Genomic DNA, 17,737 nt, shown 5'->3' with positions numbered 1-17,737 from the left:
TCCAAATATTGGTTTCCGACTTGACGTTGTATACCGTGTCGTGTTACTGATGACATGCAATGTTGAGGTGTTGGAGATTACACAGAGATCATGATCCACTTGAGCCACTTATCCTAATGCTTTAGTTATGGTAAGAGTTGCATCATAGCTAGTGACATCGTATACATAACCGTGGCATACGTGGTCGACGTGAAAAAGATTATAGAGGTCATGATCAACTTGAGCCACTTATCCTAATGCTTTAGTTATGGTCAGAGCTGCATCATAGCTAGTGACATCGTATACATTACCGTGGCATACGTGGTCGACGTGAAAAAGATTATAGAGGTCATGATCCACTTGAGCCACTTACCCTAATGCTGTAGTTATGGTCAGTGCTGCCCCAAAGCTAGTGGCATTGTATACAATCCTACTAGCTATGGTGCAGCTCTGACTATTAACTAAGCCTAAGAATAAGTGGCTCAAGTGGATCATGACCTCTAAATAATCTTTGCCACGTCGACCACGTATGCACAGGTAATTGAATATACAATGTCACTAGCTATGATGAGCTCTTACCATAAACTAAAGCATTAGGATACGTGGCCTCAAGTGGATCATGACCTCTATAATCTTTTTCACGTCGACCTCGCATGCCACGGTAATGTATACGATGTCACTAGCTATGATGCAGCTCTTACCATAACTAAAGCATTAGGAATAAGTGGCTCAAGTGGATCATGATCTCTGTGTAATCTCCGACACCTCAACATTGCATGTCATCAGTAACACGACACGGTATACAATGTCGAGTCGGAAACCAATATTGGTAAAAAAATAATTATATGTGATATATTATTATTTCTTAATAACCATAATGAATACTCCGTATAGATCCAGGAAACGGTTATTGTTTGGGTATTTATTAAAATATTTATAATCTTTATAGTTTAATCATAAATTATTAATTTTGAATTTTTATAAATTACATGTTGCAGATTATCATGATTACAAGTAGACTAATTTGTCAATTTTAAACCCGTTAGATATAAACCAATCTCCTCCAGGCTATTTTCAGATTACGTAAAATTTACCATTATTAATATTATTAACCTGAAATCTTAGCTACATATTATAGGCAGTGAAAATTTTTTTATTATATTATCCTTCTATATTAAAATCGCGCGTACGCACACACATACACAACCAAGCAGTTTGTATACATACCAATTGCCTATTTGAATTTAAATACGCATATATATAGATATTATATATATATATATATTATATATTTATATATATATATATATATATATATACAACTCGTCTCAAATACAAGTCTTATACTGAATATAAGCTATAAATCAGTTCTATCAAGAGATAATTTCATGTTACATATTAAATACCACGTAGAAAATTGCGAGTTGTACAAAATTCATTTATTACGAATCTTATTAGGAAAATCTATTAGAGAAAGTTTCCTATCCTCTTTATTGTCATTTGAAAATTCTCCCTATACAACACCTTTTTGTATATAAGGTACTAAGATTATTTTATAGCAGAAGTGGGTAATACATGGAACTTTTGAATTAGTTTTATAGTGCTAGACGGTAATTTTCAGAACATCTTTCGAGTACCTAAAGTCAACAGATCTTCATTTAGGCAATCCTTTAAAATTTATCTTGTGTCCAAAGTACTTTAACAAATTTACCCGCTTGAAATAAAATTATGTAACTCATTTAACAGTTTTTTGATAAATCTGTTAAATTGTGGTTGTTCTCGTTAGAGGATACTAATTTTCTTAAACAGTAGATATTGATTTAGTAACTTTTTGTTTGTAATTTTTCTTTTGTATATAGGCCTAAACCTATGATAATGTAAAACAACATTAATAAAAAAAAAACAAATTATTTCTTTGGGTTGTAAATAGCAAAATGATTACGTTGTTTATATATAGATTTGTATTTATTTATGTACAGGGATATGTTTATGTATGTATATAGAAAAAATTTTCAATATTTAAAAGGAAACTTTTTTGTTCTTGTTTAATAACTTATATGTTTAAAAGTGTATTTTATTTAGTTAAAGGTACACAGAAGATGGCAGTTAAAGTGATGGACTGGACTCTGTTTATTTATATATTATATTTTTAGTTGCGCTGCCACATAACTGGAAAATCGTGGATGGAAGTGTAATTTTTTTCCGAGGTTTTGTAATATTACTTAAATTGGTGTAGTTATTATGGAATAAATCATTATTCTCATTATTATTCTCATTATTTTTTCTCATTTAAGACATTAAAAAAATCTATGTTTTAGAAATGACACATTTATGGATTACTAGACATACTTCTACTCGTAACAAAGTTATAAAATCACTGACAATGCATCCCTTCTCAACTATCATAAAAAGTGATGCAACATGTTCCATCATTAAATTACTGCATATCACGTTTCTTATGTTTTTAAGGCCCTTTGTAATCGAGGTGCGTTCTGGGAAGTACTCTCTTGCTAACTCAAATACTCTCGTCTCCTTCAGGATGGTTCGTTGCGTCTTGTTGGTGTTAGTGAATTTCCACATTAGCCATTGTTCCAGTATATACCTACACGGGTATGGTAATTTGAAGGAAGCGAATTTTAAGGAGTTTATCTGTAAACATTCAAATTTTGTTATTGCAGTGTATACATCACTGTGTTGGCATGCGAGGTCGACGTGACAAAGATTATTTATAGGTCATGATCCACTTGAGCCACTTACATTAATGCTGTAGTTATGGTCAGTGCTTCCCCAAAGCAAGTGGCATTGTATACATCACCGTGTTGGCATGCGAGGTCGACGTGGCAAAGATTATTTAGAGGTCATGATCCACTTGAGCCACTTACACTAATGCTGTAGTTTTGGTCCGGACTGCCTCATAGCTAGTGACATTGTATACAACACCGTGTGTTACCCACTACTGCTTGGGACTTGAACATGAGGTAAGTTACTGTGCATAGAAATGTGGTCTACTCAACTCGTGTTGAAATCCTTTTTCATGTACACTAACAACATGATATTCTTAGTTACTGTACTTGGAATGGTTAAAATAATATTGAGCTGTCCCAGTAGCCTATTGAGATAATTCAAATTCAAATTTAAAATACTACTGTGTGTTCATAGGAACACTTCTTATATGAAATAAAATAATGTTTTACTCAAGACTTTCTTATTGTTCAGTACGTAATCTGCTTATTACCTGCTTGCTTCAGGAGATACGATAGATGGCACGGGTTGGGCCTGATGACGTCATGCAAGATAGTGGCCTCATTGTGGCTTATCATGATCTGCTTGGTGGCCGCTGGTCAGTGTTAGCTCATTATTTATTTCACTCATTCTCTTTCTCTCTGCTCTTCCTTTATATACATTTGTGCGTGTTGTAGTTTTTTGAGTGGATAAATCTATGTATATATGCAACACTAGTGGTAATTTAAATTCATACATATATATATGTGTGTGTGTGTGTGTGTGTGTGTGTGTGTGTGTGTGTGTGTATTTTTAAGAACTTACTTAGAACATTGGCTATAGAAAATGTTCCATTTAAATGTATTATAAATGCATGAAATAAATTTTAGATCATTAAAACTATTCAAGTTAAAATAAAGTTTTTAATGAAACTTTTAAAATTATTTTATACAATTAATAAAATATAATCAGTTAAGCGGAACTGTAAGTTTATAGACATGGCCTAAAATAATTTTACTAAATTCTGCGTGGAGATAAAATACTGAAGTTGTCAACAGTACCATTGATCTCCAACTTCAGAATACGTTAGCGAAAGAGCAACGGTACATTGAAAGTTGATGTATAGGTATGGGCGTTATATTCTGGTTGTATTATTCTAGTTAGTTTCTGTCTCTTAATATATTTAACGAGGTAGGCAAGGATTTACATGCCATATATTGGATTCAGTTATATATCTGTCACTAATGTATTTACTAATATAATTTTAATTTGCATAGAAAACTAATTGTTTCCTTAAATAGGCCATTGGTTGAAATATAAAAATAGTTAATAAAACGTTGTAAACGACATTTTGAAAATACCACAAATATCGTAAAGTATTATTAAATTGTCGAGTTACTCATCGAAAGACGGCAATAACACTTTTCAGACACAACCAACTAACTGAAAGTATTACTATGCTATTATGACACAGGCCATGCATCAAACTGGGGACTATATTAAAAGTCACCTAAAGAAATGATGAAACTGGTAATTTTTATTGCATGGAACCTTTCGTAATTTGTGGGTGGCATATGAGCAACCTTTCAGGCTATCATATTTGGTCTTTCAATTCAATAGGAATGTTTGGTTATTATTTGTTTTATTTTTAACACTCGTACTTGTATTTTGTAAAGGAATAAACTGGGAAACTGAATTTTAACCACTAATAGTTGTTCAAAGTAATGAATTTGTCCTTTAGGTGTTTCATGTTTCACCACTCCTATCCATAAATAAATAAATAAATAAGGCCTTTATTCTTGAGCAGATTTCGGTTTACAATCTGTTTTACAAATCGACTCACGTCAAACTAATCATAACCAGTACAATTCGTAATTTAAAACTGTGACACACAAATATTGCGTGCTGGTAATTTACATAGAAAATTCATACTTAAACAACAATACATCATTAAGTGTACATATACAGTTTTAACTTCCTTTTTGAAAGTTTTAACAGACAAAGTCTTTATAACTGGTGGTAAGGCATTGTACTCCTGGGGTCCAAAGTACGAGAAAGGACCTTTTTGTAGCCTCCAACCGCACACGCGGCCAGTTGCAGTCTTGTCGTCCTGTCGAGTTGTGCCGTTCTCTTAGAGTCGCTCGCGCCACTAGTTTCCGTCTCAGGTAAGAGGGTTTCACCAGTTTCCAAAACCTTATGCACCAATGTCCACAGTTTGGAGCCTACAAATATCTTGAAACAGAGTGTAAATTTGCTCTTTTGCGATAAGGTGAGATGTGGTCAAATTTTTTTAGATTATAAAACAAACCTCAGCGCACTGTTCTGTATCCGTGCAAAGGATGACATTTGCCTCTTGAGTTAAAGCAGCTACCAAACACTGGAAGGGCGTAATATATTGATGGAAATACCAGAGAATTTACAATATGCAGCTTTGAAAGCATTGGAATTAACGCTCTGTATCTATTCAAAACTCTCAATTTACACATTGCACGTTGATAAATCAATTCAACATGTTTAAGAAAGTTTAGCTGATTGTCAATTATAACTCCCAGGACTTTAACATAAAACATGATCTTCCAAACAAATACCCTCAACAGAAACAGAGAGAATACTCCTGTTTATGGTCTCTTTAATGGATGGTGAGCAAAAATGCACCACAGAACACTTATCTGCATTCAACTTTAGGCCATGTCCCTCCGACCCACTCTTTAACCCTACGCAGATCAGCATTGAAACACTGCACCGCTTCATGGACACCTGGAGGGGGATATGTTAGAAGCATCTGAGAGTCATCCGCATAGGAGTAGTAGAGTGAACACGAGGACAATGCAAGTTCAAGATCAGCAGTATATAAAATGAACATAACAGGCCCTAAACATGACCCTTGAGGAACCCCTGTATCCTTCGACAGCGAGGAAGAGCAGTTTTCTTTTACCTTCGTCACCTCTGAACTCCGTCCGCTCAAATATGAGCCAAACCATTTTATAGCGATTTCATTAAACCTATAGAAATTTAATTTGGCAAGAAACAGTTCATAATTCACTGAGTCGAACGCTTCAGAGAAAATCAAGCGTCGCCAAAATACTTCCAAAACCTTTATCTTTCGCTACATGCAGCTCATCCATAATGTTTATCAAGGCGGAGGTAGTGCTGAAAGACTTCCTAAAACCAGACTGATGTACAGGAAGAATATTTTCAGCCTCAATGAAAGCTGTCAACTGATTCACACCACCACCTTCTCAAGGATTTTTGACATGGCCGGAAGGATCGATATCGGCCTAAATTGGGAAATCACACTTGGATTCTTTATTTTGGGTATGGCGTGACAAGACTTTGCTTCCATCATGATGGAAAATACCCAGAAGCAAGGGACAGGTTAACCAAATGCGTAATAGCTCCCAAGCAATATGGGCTCATGGGCTTTCACTAGCCTGATAGATATTCCATCATACCCCACAGCCACTGACGTAATGTTATTCATTATGCATTTGATCTCACCTCAGTAACTGGCACAAAATTGAAACCATGCGCTAGATCCTCACAAACATTGTTTCTGTAGAAATTCAGTTTCTCGAGGCTAATCCTGCTTTCCACCACCCATGCCTGCAAAGTACCTGTTGAGGTCATCAGCTGAGAATCTTATATCGTCACTATTACGGTCATTTTCCAGCACTCCACCGGACCGTAAAACACCCCAGAATGATTTAGAGTCCTTACAATTAAGCTTGTCGTGAAAGTAATTTCGTTTTGCTCTTCTGATGGCGCAGTTCAATTTATTTCGTGCCTTACAGTACAACGTTCTAGCAGCCGAAACATCACCATCATGCAGTCTGTGTTTGAAATAATTTTTTTCTTTTGTGAGCTCTCTTATCTCGTTCACTCCATATACCATAAGTTACCCTACTCATATAATAGACTTAATGTATAGTCTATAAGTACTTAAAAAAAGAGTAAGTTCAACACAGCGATATTTCCTTTGGGTTTCACAGAGGATGTCACTACTCCGCTATATGCAGACTCATCGGAGGAGACAAGTCCAGAATTCCTTTCACCCGAACCCATCTTATCCAGTGATTCTGCCTTCAAGAATGGCGATCAGCCTGTCAACACCATGTATTTAGCGGGCACTCCCGGGATCCTTCACTGCGAGATAGACATGGAACTAGAAGACAATGTAAGTAATAGTTTAAAAATATGAAACAATGAACTGGAGCCATCACTTTGGGTACACGAAAAAATAACTGGAATATTGACTGTTGTTAGGCAAACTTAAATGTGTAATCTTTAGTTAAGATTAGTATGATAAGAGTAGTTAAGTTTTAATAACAAGTGTTGTGTTTAGTTTTTTTATAAAGTTCATGTTTAAGAGTTAGTGAAGTAGACACAAAACATGTTGGTTGTGATCCTTACAACGCTAGGTATGATTTGTTTATTTTAAGCCAGTTCGCAATTATGTGTTAGTTAAGTTATGTACCTGAAGAATAGATCAGGTTTCAGATCTTAAAAAGTTGTGTTACCGATTTTTTATATCACTTAACGATGGCAAATTTCCGGAAAAATTCAGTTTCCTTTACAGTCCTTCCATCGTCAAAAACAAACTGCAAACAAAGGAACAAGACATGTTTCACAAGCCGCGAGAATAATTCAGATTAAACCACGAGTGAATAATTTTCTCCTAACTGAATAATAATGAAATAACACGGTAACACGGTGTCAGTATCAGTATGTGGCTGATGCAATATTATTAGACCTCATTAAATAGATATTAACCGATGGGTAGATAAAGTCAACAGTAAAAATCTCCAACATGTAACCACTATCAGTATTTATATAATGTTTTAGTTTTAGATTTAACATAATTTAAAAAAAAGAAACTACATTGCTACTTTCATTAGAACACGGCCTAAGCGTAATCAGGTACAGTTATGATAATAATATTAATATTTCCATAAAAATGAAATTTTAGAACATAATTTAATTTAATAACATTGTGTGCCTTGGCGTTCTGGTTGGTTTTATTTTCATATATATGTAAACTACTTACTAAATATGTATATGAAATATTGTTTTATGATCCTTGCAGGTGGCCTGGGTGTACAAGAATCCAAAATCTGCCTACCCGTCCTTACTGACATTCGGAAAGTTCTCGGTTAGCAACGACAGGAGAATTTCCTTGAGCTTCCAAGATCCGTGGAATTTCCGCCTGATGATCTCCTACATCAAGCGCAGAGACCAAGGCCTCTACGAATGTCAAGTGTCCACTACTGAAGCACCCAGCACCCCAAAGAAAGTCATGCAGGTCTTTCTAAAAGTACTGGGTCAGTATATAGAATTCTAATTAAATTAGGTCTAATAATTATTAGAATTATACTAAAAACAAACAACTAACTGGTTGTCTACCAAACAGTTTAAGCAAATACAAAGGTTAATTTATCCATATTTTTACTAAAATTTTATATCTGAAATAAATATAAAACACTTATTTACAGTAATAGTTTTACAAAATTTTTTCCGGACTTTTACCATTGTTAAGTGAAAAAAATTGGTAACAATACGTTTAGATATCTGCAATCTGGTCTCTTCTGCAGGTAAATTTACTTAACGATGTGAAATGTCCGGAGAAATCCTGTTTCTTTCAAAATCCTTCCATCGTCAAAAATAAACTTCAAATAAAGAGTTATAAATATATTACATTTGTTTCTTACTTTTTCTTAGGTTTTCAAACGCTCAAATCATGAAATTCTTTTCAAAAATAGTTTCTTACGTACTTAACAATCATAATCAGGAATTGAAAATAATTTTTATAATAGAGTGACAGTATTTGTGAATATCTATATCATATATACACACACACACACAAGGTGTTTCAAAAGTCTGGGTATGACATAATTTGCTAATTAAAATAAGTCAGTGAAAAACACACCTGTTAGTAGAGTGAAACGCTGCCTACCGCATTAGAATACGACGATCCAGTCAGAAATGGCAGCGCATAATGTACTTCACAATGTGTAACTAAAACAACCCGCCATTACTGATTGGATAAACCTTTTGAGATGCGGTTTGTAGCATTCAACTCTACTAAGCGAGCTATTTAAAATAAGGTATCATTGGACCCATACTTTAATTTAAGATTTCCATGTTTCCCTCTGTGGGCCGTCCCCCCATGGTTGGTATGTCATGGTAATAGAAAGGAAAAATAGTTTACATAGCTATATGACACTGTGAAAGTTTATATATGTTATCTGCTATGGTTTGTAAAATATTAAGCCGTACCCAGACTTTTCAAACACCTTGTATATATATATATGTACTATATATGATATAAATATATATATTACTAGTAAATTTGAAAAACTGCGTCATATTCTTTCTTTGAATATACATCAAACTTTTATCTACTAGCTAATATTATGGATTACAAAACAGTTAATTTAGGTATTGGCCATCTTTCAGGAGTTTATATTCCGAAGGATCTCGCCTGTACAAGTCTCCAAGTCAAGGAAGTGTTTTCTTCTTGTTTATCGGTCACATAACATCATAAATATATAAATAATAGTCATAACTGTGCATATCGATGCGTACCGTGAAATATTACCTCTTCCATAATTTTCGACCATTTCATTTTGATCATTTCTAATCATCGCATCGATCACCGAATTTTCAGATATTTTGAATTTTGAATTTCAATTTGAGACTATTTGATACACGTAACTGTATAACCCTGATGTTCAACATAACAGTCATAGTTACGTAAACTATAACAGGTAGGCCTGGTTCGTATATCACTCGCCTTCATGTACTACTGCTTTGCTCACTTCTCCAACCTGTAATTTCAATGCACTCTTATTTGTAATCATATACGTAATTTTGTTAAACGGTTCACTAAGAACCCTCTACAGAAGAAGCTTTGTGAAGAACTGTATTTAGAAAAAATATTTACAAATACTTCTACAACAATTCATGTATTGAAGCTTGAATTTGAAATAGCTGAACGGATTAGTGTCCTTGTTTATTTATCAAAGTACTAAGCATTCTGTGGTTTGTTTGTTAACTAACGGAAGTTTTATCTTCCTTAGATCCAGAAGTAATAATCAAAGACAAGAACAGCCAAATGGTGTCAGAATGTGAGTACAAAGCGGGGAGTAATGTGGAGTTTACATGTGTGGCATCGCACCTAGACTTGTCAGATGAGAATATCACATGGTGGAAGGAGGGGCTACTCGTACAAGAAGGTGTCAGGTACAACATTTATTGTAGAACTTTATCAATGAAATTTAAGTTCTATAAGCTAAGGATAGTTGATAATCACATTTTATTATTTATTTCGTGAATTCAAACATTATTGTATTTCTAAGAATGACTCTTGTTTGTTTTATCATACTTAAACATAACATTACTTAAATAAATGTTCTACTTTAAATACAGTCAATTAGTATATCAAATATTATGAGGCACAAAAAACTCCTTAACCTTGGATCATATGACAGTAAAGAGATGACAATGAAATATAAAGGCAATAAGAGTCAAGTATGTTATTATGAAAATAATGTGTTAAAAAATGCTGCTTATTATATGACCGTGATCTGCATTTAGATTTTTATGAAGACATCGCAAAAGATCTGGAAGTGAGGAAGAGCAACAACAGAATAGATTATAAAAATATAAACAGGGGCCTACAACTTCAAGATTTAAAATATAATTTTTTTTCTTTTTCTTTAGTTAATTCTTATTTAGTTTATGTAGTCGGAATGCCAAAGTTTACCTAAGTGATTCAAATTTTAGGGACATGTGAGGTAATGCAAATCATGTGGTTGTCTATCCCATTGTTTGACTCTGAGCAGACAAGTCCACGAAGCTTAACTTGGTAGACAGGTTTCATTTAATATCTGATAGTGATTTGTAAAACATGGAACTTCCCTAACAAATATTTTTTTTATAATATTAAGGTGTTTATCACTAGGAATGTTACAATTGGGAATGTATATTTATAATAGTTTTGTGCATAATGTTACCAGATACAAGTCCGAAAGTGGGTCTCGTACTATAGAGTCCACCCTAGTGTTGCATCACGCCCAGCCGCTTGACTCGGGAAATTACACCTGTAGCGTGGACAACCTGGCTTCAGCCTCCGTCTTCGTGAACATACTGAACAGTAAGTGTGACAATAGTGAGAATAACCGGCCGTGAAAACTGATATAATAATGGGTATAGATTCTAACCTGGTGTGCATCACGGTCAGAAGCATGGCTATCAAGATTACAACTGTAGAGTGAACAACCTGGCTTCAGCCTCCGTCTTCGTGAACATACTGAACAGTAAGTGTGACAATAGTGAGAATAACCGACCGTGAAAACTGATATAATAATAGGTATAGATTCTAACCTGGTGCGCATCACGGTCAGAAGCATGACTATCAAGATTATACCTGTAGAGTGAACAACCTGGCTTCAGCCTCCGTCTTCGTGAACATACTGAACAGTAAGTGTGACAATAGTGAGAATAACCGGCCGTGAAAACTGATATAATAATGGGTATAGATTCTAACCTGGTGTGCATCACGGTCAGAAGCATGACTATCAAGATTATACCTGTAGCGTGAACAACCTGACTTCAGCCTCCGTCTTCGTGAACATACTGAACTGTAAGTGTGACAATAGTGAGAATAACCAACCGTGAAAACTGCTATAATAATGGGTATATACTCCACCCTCGTGTGCAACACTCTGATTAAATAATTTTTATATCTATGAGGCCATTCGTGCCCAAGATACACATCATCAGACCCGCATAACTGAATAAAAGTGGTTGAAATATAAATATAAACAGTATTTTACTAAATAAAAACATAAGGAGATATTATCCTATCACCAGACAGTATTTCTATGTATGTATAGTAAATAAAACTGATATTTAGATATATCTAATAAAGTAACGGTGATTTTGGAAAAGGACCCAGTTCGTTATTTACTATATTATTTTGGCTATTCTTCACAAAATTTGACTAGTTTTTATACTAAATGACGAGTTTTATATGTTTAATTATTTACAATTAATTCTAAAGATATAAAGATGGTTGGAACATTGAAAATATTTGTATTTAATAGGAACCAATAGTGAATTATAACTCATTAATTATGTGTTATTCACTAGTAGTCCATATTAAAGTAGGAGAATGTCATGATATATGATGTTTAAGTTGTAAATTAAAAAATGTTTTGTAAATACAATTATTATCCTGATTTAAAAATGTCACATTGTTTGGTAAAATCAATTTTATCGATACTCCAGCGAAATTTAAAATTTGGATACGACTTATAATATTTATGTAACAGAAAATGTCAATAATAGCAACTCTATTTTTATATTTAACATAAAACATTATAACATGTATGGTCACTAACCATTTTACAGTTTAACTGTCATAAAACCTTAAGGTTGAATGTTAATAGATGATTCAGATAAAGAATGCAATACGAAGATGTATCCAAATTAGTAAAAAGTATTTTATTTGACGAAACACTGAACAACATGTCGACCATACGGATTATTATATGTATATAATATTATATGAGACACATATTACGTGTCGAACATATTATACTATGAAGAATTTTTCTTTTTCAGCGCCAGAAGTTATTATCAAAGACCAGAGGAACCGCGTGGTGACAGAACGCTACTATATGGTGGGGAGTGCGGTGGAACTGACATGCCTCGCCTCCCAAGTGGAGACACCGCGAGAGAACATCACTTGGTGGAGGGGGGAAGTGCCCATACTGGAAGGTGTCAGGTACGAGCACTTGTTCTGTAGCCTAATTACAGATTGTTGAATGTTCTTGGAGATCATGGTAGGCATTGTTGATTTTCGTATTAAAATTCTCGTTGATCAATGATCATGTCCCTCACACATTTTCCATAGCACACAAGTAGAATAATGCTTTTAAGACGTATTTGTCAGCCAGTTCAATGCCTTGAGGCGTATCAAAAGTACTGTTTTGATGGTTAAATAAGTTAATTCTCGTTCACAGTTTTCAAATCACGATCTCCTCTATTTGTAAAATATGTGATAAAAATATAACCATGTTAGTAAATAAATTTTTCCACTATTTATTGTGATTGAGGAGAACTTGTTAAAGTCAAACTTCAAAAGTTTGCAATTACATTATTTGTATAGAATTCTTTCATCCACTAATCAAAATAGTAGTTTTTAATTATTTTAAGAAATAATTTATGGAAACTAGAAGATTATACTAGAAAAAGTTTTTTTACTTGGATCCTGAATTTAAAATTTTGATTTAGATTATTTAGCTGCATCCTTTAATTTCTCTCCTAGTGAGTGTGTTCCTAAAGTTTGAACGTTCATAATGGTATAACAAACAAGAAATTCTATTTTACTATATATGTTTTTAACTTCCGGTTACTAAATTAATCATTTGCTTATCGTTTGCCTTTATATTTTTATAACAGTACTTTTATAAAAATTAAATATATAAACGGGCATTAAAAATAGGATAAAAGTGTCACCTGTAGTTCCCTAGTGGAGTTAACTCCTGACTAACCTCAGGTGTAACTTTGTGTCTCTCAGTTATTTTAAACCGTGTAACCCAGATATGAAGTCTCTTCTGACACTCAGCTGAGTTCATTAGTGTAAAGCAGCATTAATATACTGTATTAAATTACTTTGTGAATTTTATACTAAATAGAAACATAAACAGAACTCTTAGAATGGTGTCTACTTAATTTTACACTGGTTTTCCTGACTAATTCCATATCCAAGTTGGAGCCTGTCAGTTAGTGGCTGAGCGTCAGCGAAGCATGCAATTCGATGACGTTGTAAAACACATTTCTCTCAGTTTGTGTTTTGTCCCTCTGTCCGCATATCTCGACAACAAGCCGATCTATACAGTAGTTCCTGTTTTCTACTATATATTTCAAAACAAATTAATTAATGGCCTCGAAATTTCGCAAGAAAATTCATGTCAACACAAACAAAATTAATTCATTCCTGGTGTATGCCTATCCACGAGATTTGACTGAGTGTCAACAATTTAGCAGGCTGACTAAATTTTTTATATTTCTAGGAACTGTAATAATTGATTTCCTGTCATAAGTATGTCTTTCTACCCGTCCACAGGACATTTAGTGATAAAAATGAGCTATAAATATGGCATTTTGCATGCAATAATAGCGAAGCCTATTACGTATTACGCGGTTGTGTTTCATACCTTGTTTTGTATAAAGATTCAATTATGTTGGTTTCATAAATTCTCTTCATAATGTATGGTTGTGTTATAATTTATCCTACATCTCACAAAACTTAATGCTTTACAGACTAGAAAATGTTTAAAAGACAACCTGGTTAATTCAAATTTTGGAACTGGAAGTATCATTAACTGCAAGTAAATTAGTATAATAGACGAAAGTAGACACGTTTTAAACGATAAGAGCTGAGCCTTTCGATTTTGAAAATTACGTGAGAAGCCACGCACAACTACTTGTATATATTATGTTTATAGTTCTATTGAAGCATTTCGGATACTGTTATCAGTTACATTTCCAATGTTGAGCATGGGAGTATAGAGTCTACCCTAATGCTACATAACGCCCAGCGGCATCACTCGGGAAACTACACTTGTCGCTTGAACAATCTGACCTCAGCTTCCGTCCCCGTGCACGTACTCTCTGGTAAGTGACAGAAAAATTAAGAATGGTGAAGGTTTCTGACTCATTTGCTATAGTTCTGGAAAATTACACTTTCAGCTAATTGCATAGACTCTAGTTGTTTGGTAAGTCATGCAGTGAATTAAATGGTTACAAGACTCTGTTTTTAAGTTGAAAGACCTGGAACTGCGTCCACTCACCGTTCCTGATTCGGACAGGTTTCTGGATTCGGTTCTAAAATTTGGTTTAAGAACAGTTGGATTTTCCTCTTTGGGTGGTGAGCAATATAAAAAGTACTATGTCGGTTACGTCGATTTATAGTTCTTATTGAATAATTTCAGGTCTAGGGGGTGAGTCTTTCAATGTAGGTGAATAAATATTCTATTTTTCTGGGCAGTTGAATATAACATAGTACGGCTCCTTAATAATTTGAACTTAAATAATGAGCATATTTGTTATACATACCATTTCAGAGTTTAAAGTAACCTTTCAAATTTAATAAGAAACTTTAACAGCATGGTATCATTAGGAGGCTGAAATTAAAAGATAGTATGAAAAACAATAGGAAAATTCCATGGAAGAACTAATGCATTAAGTTTTGGCAATAAGGTGGTTTAATTTAAAAGGAAATAAAAACATTTGGAAAATTCCATGAAAGAACTGATGTACTGATTTCTGGACGGAAGAATGTCACTGTGTTGTTAATGCAAATTTCATGTTCCCCTCTCGTCGTTAATTTAGGATGGTGATGATGTAATTGTGTCTCGTCTGTTAATGTGATCTGTATACCTAATGCAGTATGAAAGTGAAAGCCTCAAGGAGTACCTCTGGGGCTCATCCTATGTCATTGACTACTGATTGATGAGTACTTACCGGAAATGAGGTTATATTTCGATTAAACATGAAAATGGTAGGGAAATCCACCACCACCTTCAGAAGAGTTAAAAGCAGCTGTACCATAAAAATAATTCTTTAATGAACAAATTGAATGTGATGAAGAGAAAATACCATATAAATTCAAATTTAGAACAATTTTAAAGCTCACGATTAAACCAAACCAATCTAAACCGTAAAAATTTCCTTTAATTATATTTTACAATAAAAATTTAAATTAAAAAAACCTTATCAAATATACCTTACACAAATATTGTTATACGATGTTAATTATGTTATTTTTTTAACTTTAAATCTAATTCAATTTACTTACTTCATCTTTTATTTTTGTTTGCAAGACCTACAAAGAGTTTACTACTACGTCTCCAGACCAAGCATCATTTCCACACACACGCCATGAGATGTCTACTCTACCTCAACGTTACCCCAGAGAGGTGTTCCAGCAGTTTACTCTACAGTCTAGATATCTTACTTGAATGATGTCTATAACTATCGACTGATATCTTCCAATTCTCATCTCACTACCAAATCTAAATAATTCCTCCCTCTGCAGAAGTTTAGTTACGGCCCATCATCCACCTATAGGATATGTTAGGTAACAACGCTTATAGCAAATACAGGTGAGCTAATATCAGTATCAGGTCTTTCCTGAACTGGTTCTGCCCGACTGCTTCGAACTCTGCGGTGTTTTAGACAATAAAACATCGTATATCACAGATTTGGTGATTAAAACCCCGCGCAAAATTAGATTACGAAGATGTGGTTCATTATATAGCATTAAACGTTAAAGTTTCACTAATTCGTCAAATCCAGTCTTCAGTACACAAAGCATTAGAGGAATTTTGAATGATCAGTGAGTCTCTATCAGATAGATAATAAAAGCAGAATTATTTTATACAGTAAAATGCTGAAAATTAACTTTCAAGCTCATCCTAACTGTCTAGAATTAATTTTTCAAACTGTGGCACACATTCTTGTACGTAAAATAAATTCAATTTTGTTGCCTTCAGGTCCAATTAACATTTTTAGAATCTTTCAGCTCTAAATCATATATATATATATATATATATATATATATATATATATATATATATATATATATATATATATATATAATTTAAGTTATATTATTTTCATTGCAACAGATGAAAGCCACCATTATTGTAACCTAACTATACCCTTCTACTTTGCAGTTACAATCCGAGAAGGGCTATGCTCCAGTTTTAGACTTCAAGAAAGTTCTTTGTGTAGATTACCCGGTCGAAAGTCATCGCGCTTACAGATTATAGTTAAATACTGCTGATAATGTTGTTAGGTAGATATGTTTATACATATATTAAACTGCATTGTAGATGTACTAATATTTTATACTATGTTAGTTATACATCTGTATGAACTAAAACGCTTCATAAATATCTTTATATAAATATTTAGATTATCAAGTTAGGTATATCTGAATATTGTGCAATTTCTGTCATAACCATTGTTATTCAAAATCAAACTTAAAGTAAAGGCACTGTTTTTATTCTGTATATACTTCATATTGACGTGGCCTATGAAATTTTCTTATCAATTTAATTAAAATAATTGAATATACACTTTATATTCTTTGTATAAAATAAAATTCTCTTTTTGATTTGAGTTAACAATTGAACTAAATACTCAGCATGAATAGATAATAGATTTAAGGTTTATATAATATAAGAATTGAGTTTGCACTGTGGTGGATTGTACGAGATATTTTGTTTAATAAATACAATATAATATACAACAAAGTTTCTGTTTTAATCATGATCCAAAGAATACTCTTTAATTCCAGCTCTCGTTTTAAGCAAATTGTTGGAATAATAGTCACAGTTTTATCAACCCACAAAATTGCTCTATTTAAAGTGCCTTATATTTAGAAGTTTTTTTGAAGGACTCGCTTGTTACCTCAAATACTGTACTCTCCGAGAGTATGGCTTGCTTTGCGATGTTGGTGTCGGACAATTATCTTTCCATTGTCCGATTATCTACTGTGTTAATAAGGAAACAAATTTCATGGACCTTAAGTGCTAAAATTCACAGTATGTTTAAAAACATAGTTTTTATCGAAGTTTTAATATAATATATCCCCAACTGTTTTGATTTCGTGATTGCAAAAGTGTTTTGTTAAGGGGGTCGGGAAGGAAAACACTTTTTTAAATTTTGATTGAATATTAATATAAATTTCATGACCTTTAATTTAAGACCAAATTTATGCAATAATGAAGAGTAGTTTTTATATTAATTATTTTGTGAAGTACTGCAACCACAATCCAGACCATTTTTAAGTTGCATTCTTCAACGCTGCAACTTTATATCGTACTCATTTTTTAGGTACTGTCATAATGACCTCTTTCATCTGCCTCAGGTTATTATGGAGGTAATGAAACCTATTTTCAAGGACCTCTCTAACCCTGATCCGTCGAGGCGATGCTTACATGGGGATACTCAAAACCCAAGC

General features: G+C 33.5%; 1 protein-coding gene across 3 annotated transcripts; it reads left to right on the top strand.

The window, feature by feature from the left end:
* The first annotated feature begins 2,796 nt into the window (after nt 1-2,796).
* On the top strand, nt 2,797-16,311 carry LOC124355414 (protein sidekick-like). Of its 3 annotated transcripts, none has more exons than XR_006921762.1 (9): nt 2,797-2,957; nt 3,228-3,319; nt 6,690-6,874; nt 7,784-8,018; nt 9,777-9,939; nt 10,716-10,852; nt 12,325-12,487; nt 14,214-14,382; nt 15,591-16,311. XR_006921762.1 is itself a non-coding variant. In XM_046806550.1 (9 exons), the coding sequence occupies exons 1-9, from the start codon at nt 2,953-2,955 to the stop codon at nt 15,650-15,652; spliced, it is 1,179 nt and encodes a 392-aa protein (XP_046662506.1). In that variant the 5' UTR covers nt 2,808-2,952; the 3' UTR covers nt 15,653-16,311. The 3 variants fall into 3 exon arrangements, 2 of the variants coding, with proteins under 2 accessions (XP_046662506.1, XP_046662507.1); XM_046806550.1 differs by having other exon boundaries at nt 2,808-2,957; nt 14,246-14,382; XM_046806551.1 differs by lacking the exon at nt 3,228-3,319 and having other exon boundaries at nt 2,823-2,957; nt 14,246-14,382.
* Nucleotides 16,312-17,737: the final 1,426 nt, after the last annotated feature.

This window comes from Homalodisca vitripennis, chromosome 2 (assembly GCF_021130785.1).
Source record: "Homalodisca vitripennis isolate AUS2020 chromosome 2, UT_GWSS_2.1, whole genome shotgun sequence".
In the NCBI taxonomy this organism is placed as follows: domain Eukaryota; kingdom Metazoa; phylum Arthropoda; class Insecta; order Hemiptera; family Cicadellidae; genus Homalodisca; species Homalodisca vitripennis.
This window is presented reverse-complemented; position numbering and strand designations above follow the sequence as displayed.